General features: G+C 37.7%; 1 protein-coding gene across 1 annotated transcript; it reads left to right on the top strand.

Moving 5' to 3' along the window:
• Positions 1–165: 165 nt before the first annotated feature.
• On the top strand, positions 166–17,076 carry LOC135474716 (peroxisomal targeting signal 1 receptor-like). The gene is made up of 17 exons (XM_064754280.1): positions 166–272; positions 2,446–2,593; positions 3,500–3,538; positions 3,888–3,923; positions 4,310–4,433; positions 5,117–5,300; positions 5,598–5,730; positions 6,717–6,824; positions 7,771–7,892; positions 8,104–8,164; positions 9,138–9,281; positions 9,946–10,016; positions 11,045–11,236; positions 12,405–12,483; positions 13,190–13,276; positions 14,910–15,067; positions 15,433–17,076. The coding sequence occupies exons 2-17, from the start codon at positions 2,498–2,500 to the stop codon at positions 15,632–15,634; spliced, it is 1,836 nt and encodes a 611-aa protein (XP_064610350.1). The 5' UTR covers positions 166–272; positions 2,446–2,497; the 3' UTR covers positions 15,635–17,076.
• The last annotated feature ends 369 nt before the right edge of the window (positions 17,077–17,445 follow it).

Here is a 17,445-nt window from a genome sequence, read left to right as displayed (position 1 = left end):
GACTTACTCAGCAAATGTCTTCTATTTTCGCCATAATATATATATTTATTGTATTTATATGCTAAATATTTTACAGTGTTGATCTTGGAGAGATTTTTTTTATGGATGGACTACAGTTCAACAGATTAATCCGCGTGTCTTCAGCCGGTCAAGGCCACCGGAAGTTGAAAGTGTTCCGAATGGTCGCCCTATGTCAGAAGTTCGGTAAAGATGGTAAACTTGGATATTGAAAGTTTTCTGTGGTTTTTGGGCAAGCCGTGAGCTGATCTGTGGTAAGAAATCTCTAAATGGACAAAATGCCCAATATGTACAGGAAACTAAGAAAACATAACTGTGGAATGTTGTCATTTAGTCATATCGTATGTTGTTCTCAGGTTCACACCAACTTTTTTTAACTTATGTATTTATTTATTTATTTGATTGGTGTTTCACGTCGTACTCAAGATTATTTCACTTATACGATGGCGGCCAGCATTATCGTGGGTAACTTTTTTTAAGTTGAGTGTAACACATAACTGTGTGTTCATGTAACTTGGTGTCAAAGCAGCAGTATTTTATGTAACAAATGAGATGAATGATCGTAAATTGGCTCTGTACTTTTAGCCTGCTGGGATTTAGAAATGTTGTGTATTGTGCATTTTGCGAAATATACATACATGCCACTAGCTGCAACTGCTCCGATGGTTACTGAGCTAATGTAATACGCAGTTTTCGAGTTATGTCATTATGACAACACAGTGACATCCCATTGCAAGATGACATCGCCACTTTACGGCACGGTAGGGCTACCTGCCTGTCTGATAATATGGCACTGATCGCGTTTTGATCAAAGTACCGGGATAACATCATTATTTTTGCAATATTGGGAACCCAAATCCATCCAAGAACATGATTCAGAAGATCAGTGTAATCCTTTTTAATTAGTGCTGTATATTCTATATACCACCCCATGTTTAAATTACCAGATTGGCCCTACTGTGTCGTAAAGCGACGACGTTTTATAACACTGTTGTCGTAATGTCATGTCTCTAACCTGCGTATTGAAATGTAGGTACCACCGCCATAAACGTTATGTGGTGCAAAGCTGAAGTTTGCCACCCCATCTTACAAATTAACTTGGCTGTCGCTACTACTGTACTCGGTGTGGAACAGATTCATTAGGAAACCCGCTCTCTAATTTTATGTTCACCACATCAACGCTGTGAGTCACTTGGACCAAACTATCCCACTCTCGCTCACCTGAAAACACTGGTCAAAGTGCCGTATGCAGAAATGGCAAAAGTAGCAAGACCAATCAAACAACATGGAAATGTTTTGTCCTGTGACACTTTGTTTGGGTCATATGATTGACAAGGTCACATGTAAAGGTTTCACCAGTGAAGAAGTTCATCCTCACTAGGGAAAAAGGCCAGTGTGTTCCTGGCTTTACATTCATTTATCTCCTGCAAAAGTACAGACCTGCATACATGTAAATATGGGCACTACAATTTCACCTTAGGAGTAAGAGGCCCCTTGCACAAAGGGATCGTTGGCTAATTTGTGTTTAACTACCATGGCAACATATCTTTTTAACATGGTAATTACAGTCTACTTGGCGTACTATCGCTTTGTGAAAGAGGCTCCAGCTGGCCTCCAAAATTATTGCGGCATGTTAAAACGAAAACCAACACGTAACAGTGACCACATCCTGTTTCTGAATAGTGTGTTATGATGTCTGTACTTTCATAGCGTTTGGCCTCATATAAAATTTGTAAATCGAATTAGTGTCTGTTGACAACACAGGTAGACCAGATTTTTGCCAAGCAGTGCATGTCACACCAAATATCGAGGCGAGGGAGAAAGTATGTAAGACTACATGTAGTTGTAAGAGTGTTGTAAGAGTGTAAGTAAATTGTGATGGAATATTTGACTTTATGTTTCAGTACTTAGACCTACATTTATTTTACTACATTTAAATTGTGAGGTTTATTTGGAATAATGTCTCGTAAGTCTGTTTTCTTCGAAATCTAAATTTAATCCTTGAACTGTTCTGAGTTAGTGTTTATTTCTGTCCTGAAGCAAATGCACACCTTCATTAATACGTGTGTACAATAAGTAATACAAAAAGTACATCCATATTTTACATACTTCTCTGATGATAAAACAAATATAATGACCAAATTATAGACTGACAACTATGGTTTCAGCTTTTGGAGTTAGACTTTCTCCTGGTTTACAGGCATGCAGAAATGATCTGTGAAACAACAACGACTTAACTTACCAAGTGTACACTGTATTATGTATTGAATTCCAGGTCCTTTTTGTTGGATGACCATTGCAGTGTCCGATAATGCCTTGACTACTCATCAGTTTTGCCTGGTTTCATCCTCCTTATTATTTGTCCTCTGTCATATGGATCAAAAACATACATTCACGAATTAGTTCATCTCCACTTCTTACTTTCAGTGTTCCATCTGTGCTTTTCCATCACTGTGGCATCCAGTGTATTGTCTTAAAGATGGCCATGCGGGATCTGGTGGATCGGGACTGTGGGGGATCAAATGCTCTGATGAAACTCACCACTCATTTCACCCACGACAGAGCATTAAGACAGGTTAGTTTATCCACCACCTTGGAGGGGTTCATTGTCCAGCCTTCCTGTAGTTAAGGTGCTAGCTTTTCAAACAGTTAGTCAGTGAATGGTGGAATCATTTCCATTCTTGGAATGAGAACTTAAAAAGATTCCCAAGTTTCCCTTGGTCTTGGTGGCCTTGGTCGAAGAAAAAATGTTTTATGAGGATCATTAGTGTGTCCTTACATACAGTTTACAGGAAACTGCTTGTCATCAGTATGATGTATATCACATGTGGGAATGTTTACCTATAACGTTGTTCACCCTATTCTCTAGACATAATTGTATTAGTGAAAAATTCTTAAGTATTACAAATTTATCCATTGGTAGACTCTAGCAGAGCAGTTTAATGAGTTGTGCTAAGAAACAGTGTACTGTGATCAAATTCAGCTTTCACATGTGCTTGGCAAAGTGCCACGCCTTTGTTCAAGCTCTCACATTTTTTCAACCTGTGCTTCTGTAATAGTATGATGTAAAGCACAAACCAGATGTACACACAAGCTTAGGATGCTCCCATATATTAATTCTTCCACCAAAAGGAAATAAAGACATCAATTGTTGAGAATTTTTATTGCATGTTTAGACTGGCGTATTGAGATATCTTGGTAATTACCAGTGTTAAATCAACTGGATTTTCAAGCGTTTGAACATGACAGTGCTGTTAAAAAAAAAAAGATAAAAGGTCTAAAAAATTAAAGCACTTAAATTACATCTTTTCAGATGTTAAAATTGGTAAAATGTGAATGTTTATCAACCTGAAACATACAAACCACATTCGCTTTTTTATTTCAACAGTTGGGAAAATAGCATTAATTTCAGACATGCTTTCCTCTTGTGCTTCAGTTCCTCTGTTGTTTCTTTTATATTTTCTGTCTCATTATTTTACAGGAAGGAATTCAGTATGCCACCCCAAGAGCTCATGGCCCAGTAAGACAGTTTTTGCCTTTGAACCCTAATCATGAGTATTGTTTAAAACACCCGTGACACAAACAAATAGCTGTCATATTATCTGCGTGAAAAGAAATTGGTGAAAACTTTGACTTATGTAAATGAACGAAAATTTTGCCCTTCACTAAGGTGCATATTTTGCCTGTTTTTTTCAATGGCAGGATGGTATTGTACTGGATAAATATAAATTTCAGTGCTCTATTTGGGGGCAAAATTGTAGGTGATTATCTCTTCCTTAAAATCAAATTGATTAGGTTTTTCAAATTGTTTATGACTATTAGTATAGTTTTTAAAGGTATTTCTGTGTCACTGTATTGTTTTGTTTCAGACTGCAAAACCATTTGGGGAGGCATCAGAAGCTGAGGTATGCTTTACCATATATATTATACTAATTAATTTGCCCCTCCAGGATAGAACATGCTTCATACAAATTATGTGTAACTGACAAGTCTCTTAAAAATGGCTCTTCGTATTTAGGAAATGACTCCCCCATGATGAAAGAGGCTACAGTACCTTGCTTGAAATGAAACAACTATTCACTTTTCTATGATAGAACAAAATAGTGTTTGAAAATGGATGTTAAAGGAAGTCTTTTATTTGTGGGAGGACTAAAGACTAAACTACTGTATAAACATGTATATTGTAATGCTGAAGAAAGAAAGCTTTCAAATGTCGAAGAATGCTGTTGTTTTTTCTTCTGTGGAATATCACAACTTATTCAAAAGTTTCCCTTTTGATTTTACCTGGCAGCTGGTGGATGAGTTTTTGTCCACCCAACAGATCCACGCTGCGCCTCAGACCTTCCACATGGGCAGTTTGCTCCAGGAGATGAGGGAGATAGAGGAAGCAGAGCAGAGATATGTACCTCAGAGAGGTCTGTTAATGTAGCTTGCACATTTGCCATTTAAAGGCTTTTGTACTATTACATTTTTGGTGTACTATTATGAATGAATGACTTTGGCAAACCTGAAAATTGGTTCCTGACATTTTTAAAAACTCCTCATAATTTACAAAAGCTATACAACACTCCACCAGAATATTGTTGGTCTGATATTCTATAACATGGACAAATATGGGTCTTACCACAGGTGTAATCTCAAAAAATGTTGGACACCCATTTTTAGGCTTGCTGTTTTGTAATATTGTGAGTATAGTGATGTCATACTGTGAAGCTGTTTTCATCAGTGTTGTAACTGTCTGAAAAAAGGTGAGCCTTAAGGTAGGACGAAAGCACTTGCTTGGCCGCACTGGCTCAGATGTTTAAATGTCTGGCTTGCTGTGACTGTCAGGCCATTGCCCATGGAGGTCACGTGTTTGAATCCAGCTCTCACTGTTTCAACTTTAAAATCAGATCAAGAGGCTTGTCAGGTACAAAGGTGAGTGATTTACACTGTTACAGATTCCTCAACCCTTAAACCTGGCCATCATCTAATATTTTGTCCGCTTTGTACACCAATCAAGTCGATAAATGTAGTTTTTTCAGTCATATGTGACTACGCAGTGTGGATACACTTCATAAATGTGTTGATAAATCCGTATGTTTGTTATAACTTTTAGCCCCAGGTATCGCCGACATGGCGCAGGCAGCTAATTGGGCAGAAGAATTTGTTGGAGAGGAGCCAGGCAGATCAAGTGACCAATGGGCATCAGAGTTAGTCCATGAAAGGGGAAATGTACCAGTGCGGAATGATGATGTGAGATGGGCACAAGATTACTTGGCAATCACAGAACCAAAGACATGGTAATTGACCTGATGATGATGACATTAATGAAATGCAGGGAATCTGCTTACAGTATTTGACATTGCACATGTACTTGTAAACAGGGGCATTAGAAAAATAGAAATGTAAGATGTACACTACTCTGTTACTGTTCAACAAGCATCGTAAATCTGAAGAATGTATAAGAAGCTGGCTTGTAAGTTTATTGTTGAAAGGCAAATCTGAATTTTAGTCCCTGCAAACCAATGGGAATTTAGCCTCTGAATAATGAGGCTATGGGTGTGTATAAGACATCTAACTGATTTGTATTATTCCAGGACGGATGAATATGAAACACAGTTCAACAATCCCAAATGGGTGGAGGAATATAAGGGGGAAGAGGATGAGTTGGCAAAAACAGCAAACGAACTCCTGGGCACCATAGATAATCCAAAATTTAATAATTCTGAGGTGAGTTATTATGAGAAGGAGAGAGAAAAGTGTGATTGTAATATGGTAGTACATGGAGTCAATTTATAAACATGAAACCACTTCAGTGAAAATAAAACTTTGGTTTAGAGAAAAATTTTTACACAGTTTTATTTTTATAAACTATTTGGGAAGCTTAGGACATAAGCTACATGCGTATAATTTGTTTACTGTCAATTGGAAATTTAAAAATCGATTGAAACTCCCAGTGGAATAATGATTGCAGACATTTTGGGTGGACTCTGTTGCATGATACAATTTACCTGAAGTGGAATCATGTACATCATTAACATTTCTATGACTTCAATGACTAATGGGCCTTCGTGACCAAGGGTTTAGCATGCCAGCATGGCGCAATGACACAGGAGCCTCTTTCTAATGCTCTCACTGTGAGTTCAAGTCTAGCACATGCTGGCTTCATCTCCGGTTGTATGTGGGAAGGCCTGCCAGCAACCTGCAGATGGTTGTGGGTTTCTTCCGGGTTCTGCCTGGTTTCCCCCCACCATAATGGGATAAGTCAAACATTCTTGAGTACGGCATAAAACATTGATCAAGTAAATAAATAAATCAATGACTGGTGTTGTGGTTTTTAAATGTTATGTTCACAAGCTCATTGTACAAAGCAATTTCAGATGTATGTCAAAATATAAACTATTATTTTAGAGCTTACTTTGGACCAATCATAAAACAAAATATGTTGAAATTTCAACTTTCTGTAAATTGGCCTAGGGCAGCAGCTAGATTGTTTTGCAAGGCTTCTTGTAATGTGAGGGTATTTTACATCCTTTTGCATGAAAACTAAATGCACTAGCGTACATAAGTTACAAATATGTTTCGATGTACTAGCAATAGGTTTGCATAAAATGTGTTCCTTTGCCGTGCCTGCTATGTGAATAAATGTGGGATGAGAAGCTGAATGCCCATCAGACAGAAAAAAATCAAATAGTTGTGATGTTTTTGTTTTTCAGTTTCTTAAATTTGTTAAGAGGATAGGAGATGGAGAGCTGACTATTAAAGATAATGAAGTCATAGAGAAATCAACTGCTGATCAGTGGGTGCAGGAGTTTGAGAAAGAGGTGACAACCAAGATTTTTTTTTTTGTCTTATCACATGTTAATAACAAGCAAAATAATAATGTCATAATTACATGTAACCTTATCATAAATAGCATTATGTAATAGCATTATTACACAAAATATGTACCAAGAGGTGGTCCCAAATACCCCCCATATGAAAATTATTTTCGTTTATCTTTTTCTCTTTGAAGAATAAAATGGTAAAAATATTGGAGACCACATGTACAACTAACTCTTTGCACTCTTTCATCTGAACTTTTTGTAGTTTTCAAGTTTTTCCCACCATTAAGTTTTTCGGATTAAAAATTAATCAAACTTCACAAAAAAGTCGTAAGCAGCCCTGTATTAAGGTGGTTGAATCAATCTGAAAATGCGTTTCTTCAAAAATGCCAAGCCTGAGGTGAAGTGAAGTATATTCCTCTGGGGCCCATTCTACACAGCTCTCACAATTAGGCTGTATCAAGCACATTTACCATGTTGTCGCCATTCTCCAAGATATATTTGGCATGCAAGTTCATGAAACCAACCCAGGGGCCTGTTGTTCAAAGCTGCCACAATGCTGTGTCAAGTGCATTTGTTGTGTAGACTTATCTCTTTGTTATTAGTTTTGTTATTTGTTGTTTATTTATTTATTTCATTGGTGTTTTACATGTGCTCAAGAATATTTCACTTATATGACGGCGGCAGCATTATGGTGTTAGGAAACCAAACAGAGCTCGTGGGAAACCCACGACCATCCGCAGTTTGCTGCAGACTTTCCCACGTATGGTTGGAGAGGAAGCCAGCATGAGATGGACACACAGCGATCGCATTGATGGGTCATGGAAACTTTGTAGAACGAGCCCCCGAGTACCTAATTTTGTTAGGCTGTTCCTGTAATGATTATGTCGTCGTCTCACAGATGAAAGATACTATTACATGTAATATTCTTTCCCTTTTTGATCAGTCTAAAACATTGGTTGATCGTTGGGAGGAGGAATTTGTCAAACAACAGGCCAAAGTAGGAGAACCCATCACAGATGAAGAGTTTTGGAGCCGCTTAAAGGATACCTGGGGACAGGTCGACCAGTATGTAACATAGTGGTCATTAGTGATTTAAGAGCCTGTCATTATTAGCTGCAAGAATGTTGGCTCGTATGACTTGATTCGATAAAGATTTGGGAATGTTTGATCATCCATCAGCAGGACAATAAATTATCTGGAAAACGTGGGAAGATCTACATGTACTCACACAAATGGGTAAATCCTGAACCACTAGTAAGTATACTTTTTGCTTCAGATCTCAGGACTCAGGGCACCCCTGGCTAACAGAATTTGAGCAGACTCAGGATCCGTATCAGGTATCTGTTCCTGTCACACACAGGTTATACCATGACCTTTCAGCAGATGATCAACAGATCATTGTCATGTACATTCTTCATCATTTTATGATGGTCGTGTGGCCTGAAGTTTCGAAAAGTCCATAGTCATGTCTAACATCGTAAATTACCCTAAATGACCATAAATATTGTTCATGACTGACTTATACATTTTTCCTGATTGTGAGAGTTTTGTTGAGTTTAGAAAGGTGTATTGAGATTTTCTTGGAACATTGAATGATATTCTACTGGAAAATCATAAGTTTGAGCACCAAAAAGAATATTTTGCGACATTTATTTGCCGCTAAAAATGCACTTTTGTCGGCAAAATTTTAGATCATTTAGAGTAGATCATTATGTTTCTCACAACCACTGAGGTGCAGGTGTAATCCTGTTAATTCAACAACAGTCCGATAAGTTAGTACATTAAGACTTGAGATCTTGGTACTAATTGGAATTTGGTATTAATTGTAAAGGGATAAATCAAGTTCTGGCTAGCTTGCTGGCTGCTAATTGTCTTGTGTCTATAGCATGGTAACAAATGGGATGACTTATATCAGTACATATATCCAAGTATCAGGACTGTTACAATACAATACAATACAATACAGTATTGAAGAGGTGAATGTGAATTGATGAAAAATATGTTCTACATGCATCTATGGTAAATGACATAAACATTTGCCCATTCGGCCAGTCTAAATTGTACATTTTGCCTGATTCTGAGAGCTCTCTTAATCTAAGTGTTTTTGAAGGTTGGATAATGTCATGCCAGAAAAATAAACGTTTCAGGACAAAAATTGATATTTTGTGACATTAATTTGCCTCTAAAAATATACTTTTTGGGCAGTTTTGTGTCATTTACTGAATATGTTTGCATTGTTTTCCTGGCACGTTTGTATAAAAAAGATGCACCAGTGGTACGACTTCTGACATATTTCTTTTCCTGATGTAGGAGTACAAGTTTGAGGAAGATAATCCATTAAAAGATCATGAGAATCCATTCCAGGAGGGTGTGGACAGACTGGCAATAGGGGACATTCCTAATGCTGTACTCTGTTTTGAGGCAGCTGTACAGAAAGATGAGAATCATGTGGAGGTAGGATTCTGTGAGGACATAAATACTTTTCCATTTTCATTAAATATCAGGAGGAATTAATTGCAATTTCAAGGTGTGTCATTATATATGGAGTAAGATATCAGTGCAACATGGTGTAACATTACTCCACTGTAAGGCTGCTTTCCTATATTTTAACAGGGTAGTATTCATGTTGAACTACCAATGGAATGTAATTATTTTTTCTATACCTGACACCCAAACCCATGCCAAAATGTAGCTCCAAATTGATCTTATCATACTAAATTAAGTTTCTATATTGTACATGCCACTTGATGTTACCTTTGAATCGACCATGCCTGATTTCACATTATCTGGGCATGTCATCCTAATGTGTCTCGCAACTTACGTATATTTCATCTATGCCAAGAGTATCAGCCATAGAAAAGGAGTTTTCCTTAGTGTGTGGTTTTAGTCAAGATTTATCGGGTACCTGGTGAAGAGAGGTGGGCTTCTCCAACCTGAACTTGATTGCCATCATATAATTGAAACATTCTTGAGTATGGGGTTAAGCACCAAATGATGTACATGTAAATACATAAAGACAAATTATGTGAATTAATTAATTTGGGTAACTCCATTACGACAATATCACAGTTTACATGTACTTAAAACTAATAAGCGAACCATATCATTTGTTCTTTAGGCCTGGCAGTATTTAGGAACTTCTCAGGCTGAGAATGAACAAGAACCAGCGGCTATTGCAGCCCTCAAACGGTAAGAATTGTCTTCCATTATGACAACCCTTCATGTATTACTTTAACACTAAAAATGAAAAGTTATCAAAGTTAATGTATTCTACAGATGAAAGGAAACATTTTCTAAACACCAGAGCAAACAGTGCACTATGGTTATATTGTTGTCTTTCTGTTACATGTGTATAATATTTTGTGAAGGAGACCTTCAAATTAGGTCTGAGGTCTGAGTGGAATTTTGACACACCGCTCGCAAAGCATTTATGAATTAACAGGTGGATACTGATCATTTCAAATGAAACTGATGGACATTTGGAATTGATTTAAAGTTGTACTGTAACTTTCTGTTTGGTGAAAGAAGATTATAAGATAACAGGATTTATGGTCACTAGCTGATCCCCACAACATCAGATTAAATAACTTATAAGTACTTATCAGTCTCAGGTGTTTTTTCTCAGGAGTGAATATCACATATTTCTTATTCACACTGAATCATTTATATGATAATGGGATTTGAAAATACACAACAATTTATTGGTTGTAAAGCCTGTTTTTTAAAGGAAAAGACAATGATGCAGGCAACCATGCCTGAGTCAAAAATATTCTCACGTAGAATAAGGACAATGTTTACAATCACGAACAATCAGTGTCAAATTCTGTGTATGGAAGGTTGTGAGAGCAGCCATTGTCAGTAGTTTTCACAGATAGACGTGATCTCTCTAATGTTCTAGGTTAATTAAATGGGTTGGATGCAAAAACACAAAATAACAGGCTCAAGTATACATGGGTTATTATTTCAAAAACAGAATGTTACTTCAGTTTTGGTCGCATGAAGACAAACAGCAAATAATATGCTCTTCCCTAATAATGCCTAGAATGAGCTGTCTTTTCCATTTAAGATGCCTCTACTACTTTGATTGCTACATGTAAAGCCATTGTTGTAAGTAACATTTTATCAATATGTATTATCTTTTATTTAGGTACATACATATACATGTAGCTTGCCAATATACACTAGGGTGATATCCATGGTTGTCGTCATCGTTACAGGTGTGTTAAGCTTTCCCCAGATAACCTCACAGCCTGGATGGGACTAGCTGTCAGCTATACAAATGAGTCACTTCAGCCACAGGCTTGCCATGCCCTTAAAACATGGCTTCGGCACAACCCACCTTACTCTCACTTGGTGACTGACATGACAGATGAAGACAAGCAGCCTGTTGTGTCTTCATACATGCACAGGTGAGTCATGTGACACAACCCACGTTACCCTCACCTGTTGACTGACATGACAGATGAGAACAACTAGCCTGTTGTGTCTTCATACATGCACAGGTGAGTCATGTGACACGACACACCTTACCCTCACCTGGTGACTGGCATCACTGTTGTCTCCTCATACATCCACAGGTGAATCATGTGACACAACTCACCTTACTCTCACCTGGTGACGGACATGACTCATGTCTCCTCGTACATCCACAGGTGAGTCATGTGACACGACACACCTTACCCTCACCTGGTGACTGGCATCACTGTTGTCTCCTCATACATCCACAGGTGACTCATGTGACACAACCCACCTTACCCTCATCCCGGTTTTTGACGTGATTGATGTGTTCTCATACACCCACTAGTGACTCATGTGACACAACCCACCTTACCCTCACCCCGGTTTTTGACGTGATTGATGTGTCCTCGAACACCCACTGGTGACTCATGTGGCTCAACTTACTCTCACCTTGTGATTGACATGACTTAGCAACCCATTGTCTCCTCATATTTTTTAAAGTTGTTATGAAAATTATTCACTTTTTAGCTTGCCTGTACCCTGAACATAGGCATAGGCATCAAAATAACAGGGAAAACAATGTTAAACAAACTGTTAGTCTCACAAAACCTAATGCATGTACTGAACTCAGATTTTGCATACATGCAGAGCACAGTTATATGAGGGGGATGTTGAATCATTATATGCATATTTAAAACGGTAAATTACAAAATTCTTGGGGATCCAGGTGGTTAGCGTGCCAGCAATACACAATGACACAGGAGGCTGTCACCAAGGCGGTCACTGTGAGTTCAAGTCCAGCTTATGCTGGCTTCCTCTTCAGCCATAAGTGAAAAGGTCTGCCAGGAACCTGCGGATGGTCATAGGTTTCCCCCAGGCTCTGCTCAGTTTTCTCCCACCATAAGGCCTGCTTCCGTCATATGTGAAATGTTCTTGAGCATGGCATAAAACACCAATTAGGATCGGGTAACCTTAGCCTTTTGATTGAAAATGTTAGGACTAATACTTTGGCTGAATAGTTCAGCAAGAGACACATAAACCTTGATGCTCTCATCACTAGAGACACCAACAGTGATGAACATGTAAAGATATTACAGAATATGACATACTTTGTTCTAGCTCTCAGATGATGGCTGTCCAGGAATTGTATTTACAAGCGGCCAGGCTATCTCCAGATAATATTGATCCAGATGTTCAGGTAAGACCAGTGAATAAGAGAAACTTTGGAAGGGAATTATCTCTCAGTTTCCAGATTTAATCAGAAATAAGTAAACTTTACAATGTGCTAATGTTAGAATGCAATAGAACGAGCATGGACAAGATTTGAACCTCAATTTCATTGGACAGAGCCTAGTGGTCTAAACAGACCACTTGGGCAATGTAAGTTTGAATTTTTTAGATGACTTCAGAGTTTTAATGATGTTAGTAACCTTTCTGATCTTTGTAACATTATCTGTGGAAGCACCAGTAGGGGAGTTTTGAGATCAAACATCTTTTTTAAATCGATATTAAATACCAAAAAGTCCAACTGTATATTGTCACTTGTCAAAAACATTTTCAATTTTAATTTGTAACTTAATTTACCGATTACCTGTCTAACCGTGTCCCAGAGGCACAAACAACCCTCACTGCTCCAATCGCCATGTACTTCAATTCACAAGGGCTCAGCTTTTCTTCGTTTTTTGTCTGCTCTGTGTAACTTTTTGTGAATTTTTTCAGACACCCATTTTACAGTAAATGTAATCAAAACTGGTTGCTTAAGATTTTTGACAGGCCACATGGTACAATAGGTCTTTCTGTACCTTAAGCAAGAAAAGAGTTCAAGTTCGAGACTCCCCTGGTGTTGTTAGATACTGGTAATAAAAGATGAGACTGTAGCTTATTGCTGTACTTGTGTGTTTCAGAGTGGCCTGGGAGTGCTGTTTAACCTGAGTGGGGAGTATGACAAGGCTGTAGACTGTTTCACAGCTGCCCTTCAGATCAGACCTAAGGTGAGATGCTTGGTGGGACAATGTTTGTTATTTTTCCTGCTTAAAGCTCGTGTTAAAATCATTTGAGACCTATTAGAATTGAGGGAGTGAGCTAAGTGTTTATGGATGCTTGTGTTTCATTTGCTAGGACGCATTAGGATGTGGGTTCAAACCCGGCCATGGACAGGAAAACTGTTTGTTGGGCCTTTGTGACAATAAGGGGTCAAAGATGCTTGTGTGAATAGTCGAGCATTGGTTGAAGACCACTTGTCTTGCCCTAAGATAGTGTGCATATCTGTACATAACATCTGAAGAAGACTGTTTTGGTGCCCTAATGGTTGAAGCATCCGTCTCGAAGTAGGGAGAGCTCATGTTCAAACCTGGGTCGGGCCATACCAAAGACTTCAAAAATGGTACTTATTGCTGCCTCGCATGGCGCTTAGCACTGGGGGGTTAGCACTCTCCTCGCCACAAGAAGACATACTATATGTGCATGCATATAATGACGTCTCGTCATCATATGACTGAAAAATTGGTTAGTACCACGTTCAACATCAAGCATACATACATTGCGTGAGAAAGTTTATCAGTAATTTGCCAAATGTTGGTGGTTCACCCTGGGCAATCTGGTCTTACCATCAAAATTATTTTCTGCCATCATATAGTTGAACAATTCTTGATTGCGGCGTTAAACAACAATCAAATAAATTTATAAATGCATTGATTATCATCACATGGCATTCAGCCTATATGGTTATCATGTTTTGTGAAGATGAGTGTAGATCAGCCTGCAATTTAACATGTGTAAAACAAGACAGAGATGAGTAACTAATACCGTAAGTTTTTGTAAGCAGTACTAAGTAAAGTGTTACGACCCAAACTGTCTGTATTATAAAGAGATGGCTTGTTCGAAATACACAACAGTTTAGCTGCACAAAAAAGTAACCAAAACCAGCAGATTTTATTTTACAACAATTTATTAGCTTTAACAAGAACAGATAATAAGACTTATACAAATACTAAAGTACTTAAATTTAACAAGAAAGGATAGCAGTATCTATACAAATACTAAAGTACTTACATGTGCCACGGTGTCAAGTCCAAACGGACGCATATATTCCACAATATATACCACACAGGCATAAATGCTCAGAGGCAAATTCACAAGAGGGAAAATCCACAGTATAACTGAGTGTATGACTAGACATACACAAAATTCCACAGACAGGGTCCGTGTACTAATAAGCACTGTGTATACAAGAGCACAAATTAAACATACATGTTCAGACTGAACAAGTGCTCGGTGGAGATAGGATATAACAAAGCCAGAGGCTATAAAGACACCAAAATTCAGCACAAAAGGCCTACTAAAGTAATACACAGCGAAAGCATCCAAAACTCTCAATAATTCTCCGTTCTCTTCCTTTGACCTGCTTTCATAGGTCTTATATAGCCTGGTGGAATTGTCTAGAATAAGAAAATTCCTGAACAGTTGATGTAAACAAACAGGCACCGAACTGAGCGTATTCTGGAACATTCTAAGGTAGAGGCAGACAGCAGGCCCTGAACCTAGCATATGTAAACAGTGGCAAGCTAAATTTAGAAGCTGACAGCAGTTGTGCACATAACAACAGACTATTATTGTGCTTTGCAGGATGCTCTATTGTGGAACAGACTGGGTGCGACCTTAGCCAATGGGAACCGCAGTGAGGAGGCTGTGGATGCCTATCACAATGCTCTGGAAATCTCCCCAGGCTTCATCCGATCTCGGTACAACCTGGGCATTGCATGTATAAACCTAGGTGCCCACAGGTAAGACAAGACAAAAGTCTTTTACATATGTCAACAAAGTTGTCTCTTTAGTTCTCTTTATTTGTTGATCTTCTGAAGTTTGGAGATTGCAGCATTAATGGCTTTATTGTTCTTCTCTGCCTCTTTGTAAGTGCTAAAGATATGAATCTCTTCTCGATGAATCATAATTTATTAGTTCAACAACACACTGTCAAATGAGAAATTATCAAGAATGAAATATTTGCAGGATTTTTCTGTTTTCCTTTCCTTGTCTGTGTTTTTTTTCTTCATGCACAGCTTGTCTAGTTTATAACGTGCAGATATCCTGTTTTCAGGTTTCAATGTCCTTTCTAAATTTTGGTTGTTTGTTTTGGCTTTTTTGTCAGGGAGGCTGTTGAACATTTCCTGGCAGCACTAAACATGCAGCGCGAGAGTAAAGGCCCCAAAGATGAGCGCTCAGCCATGTCAAACAATATCTGGAGCACAATGCGTATGGCGATATCATTACTAGGCCGATCAGACTTGTATGATGTGTGTGAGAAAGCTGATCTTGATAGATTAAATCAGGAATTTGGAATGAGTGTATGACCTTTACCTGCAGTGCCTGAAGGTCGAGCGATACCTTATCTATTCAGGAAATGTATCATCTCTAGGACGTGTCCGAGAACTGCTGAGTCACTCCTGCCACAATCGATATTACCTGGAGTATTAAAGTTGATCTTCTCCTGACATTTCTGTTTTATAATTTGTTGTAATATATGTGTATATTAAGGAATGAAAGAATGTATGATTATGGCAATATTTCAGCCATTTTGTGGCAATATGTGTATTAAAACTGATTATAATGTGAAGAACTAGGTATGCATGATTATTTGCTTGGATATGTGTCTGTAGTAAGTTACGATAAAGTTACATTTTTTTTTGCACATTTTTAATTTAATTACTTTTTTTAAGACGGAGAAACACATTTTTGTGAAAGGCTAAACCATTTGTAACATGTTTTCATTTGATTATTGTTGCAATATTTTCCTTTGTAACCAAACATATCTCCTCTGTTGAAATTTACTTTTTGTGCTTCTCTGCAGTATTCTTATTGGAGGTTCGTAAAAAAAATGATTTTGAATGATGTTTTTGTAGTAAGTTGTTATGAACAGTTGTGTCTGTAAGAATGTACTGATGACTTATTTGGTTGTGATTATTAGAAATATCTAAAAGTTTCCAGTGAAAGAAACGGTAGTGATGTCAATCAGTAGACACCTGAGTAAGAACAGGTGGCACAATTCACTACAAAGAGAATTGTGTATTAAAAGTGTCTGATTTACTGAACGCAAATAGGAAGATATAAATTCATTGTTTATCCGTTAGTGTGTGAAAGGAACTAAATAAAGCAGTTCTGATACACATTGATTTATCAGTATATACAGGTTACGAATCATGTGAAATACATGTACATTTGTGTGCATGTATGCATGGGACAGTTGTGGCGATCTAAATCATGTACTAACGTGTCGCCTAGTGTAAGTATATAAATGTACATAATGAAGTACATGTAACTATTTTACCTCTGTTAATTGCTTAAGTGATCTAAATATCTCTTACTTATTGATGTATACATGTACATATTGTTTTATATATAGTTGTAAACTGGCTAGTCAGTGTTCCTGCCTTCAACATGTTCAAAATCTAGGGGACACAAATTTCATGATTAAAGGAAACATTAACACCAGTATTTTTGTATACGGTTTTCACATTTAGAATGAGTGGGGTGAGTCTACTTCTAATAGTCTGTTCACACAGTGAATGTTAAATAAATTTGTGTGATTAGCCTCGAAGCGTGAAGGCCTTATAAAATAGGGTGAAAAATAGGGTGCTAATTGAAGCGTAAAAAGTCACACTGTGTCAAGTTACTAAGCCAGTCACTGACAGATTTTCAAAGTCGGAGAAAATTATTGTTACATGTACCAAAATAGACTGGTACATGGAACTATGTGCTCATTAAATGCAAAATTTAATAAAATAAATGCAATGAAATATGTGATCAAAGAGTTTTGTTCGCTTACCTGTCAATGTGAATAGAGGAATTCCGGTTTCATTGATGTCCCTGTGTGCTGTAATGTTGTTGTACAGCACACGAGAGGAAATCAGTGTATTTTAATGTGAACCGGTATTGAAATTATCCTCAAAAGATGAGTTTATTGTATTGAGTTACCCAAAACATCCTCTAAACTTATGCATTAATTAGTGCTTGTGTGTGTGTTAATAGTACTTATCCTACTTGTGTGTGTGTTTATAGTTCTGTATCCTACTTGTGTGCGTGTTAATAGTTCTGTATCGTACTTGTGTGCGTGTTAATAGTTCTGTATCCTACTTGTGTGCGTGTTAATAGTTCTGTATCCTAA

Source organism: Liolophura sinensis, chromosome 9 (genome assembly GCF_032854445.1).
Source record: "Liolophura sinensis isolate JHLJ2023 chromosome 9, CUHK_Ljap_v2, whole genome shotgun sequence".
In the NCBI taxonomy this organism is placed as follows: Eukaryota; Metazoa; Mollusca; class Polyplacophora; order Chitonida; family Chitonidae; genus Liolophura; species Liolophura sinensis.
This window is presented reverse-complemented; position numbering and strand designations above follow the sequence as displayed.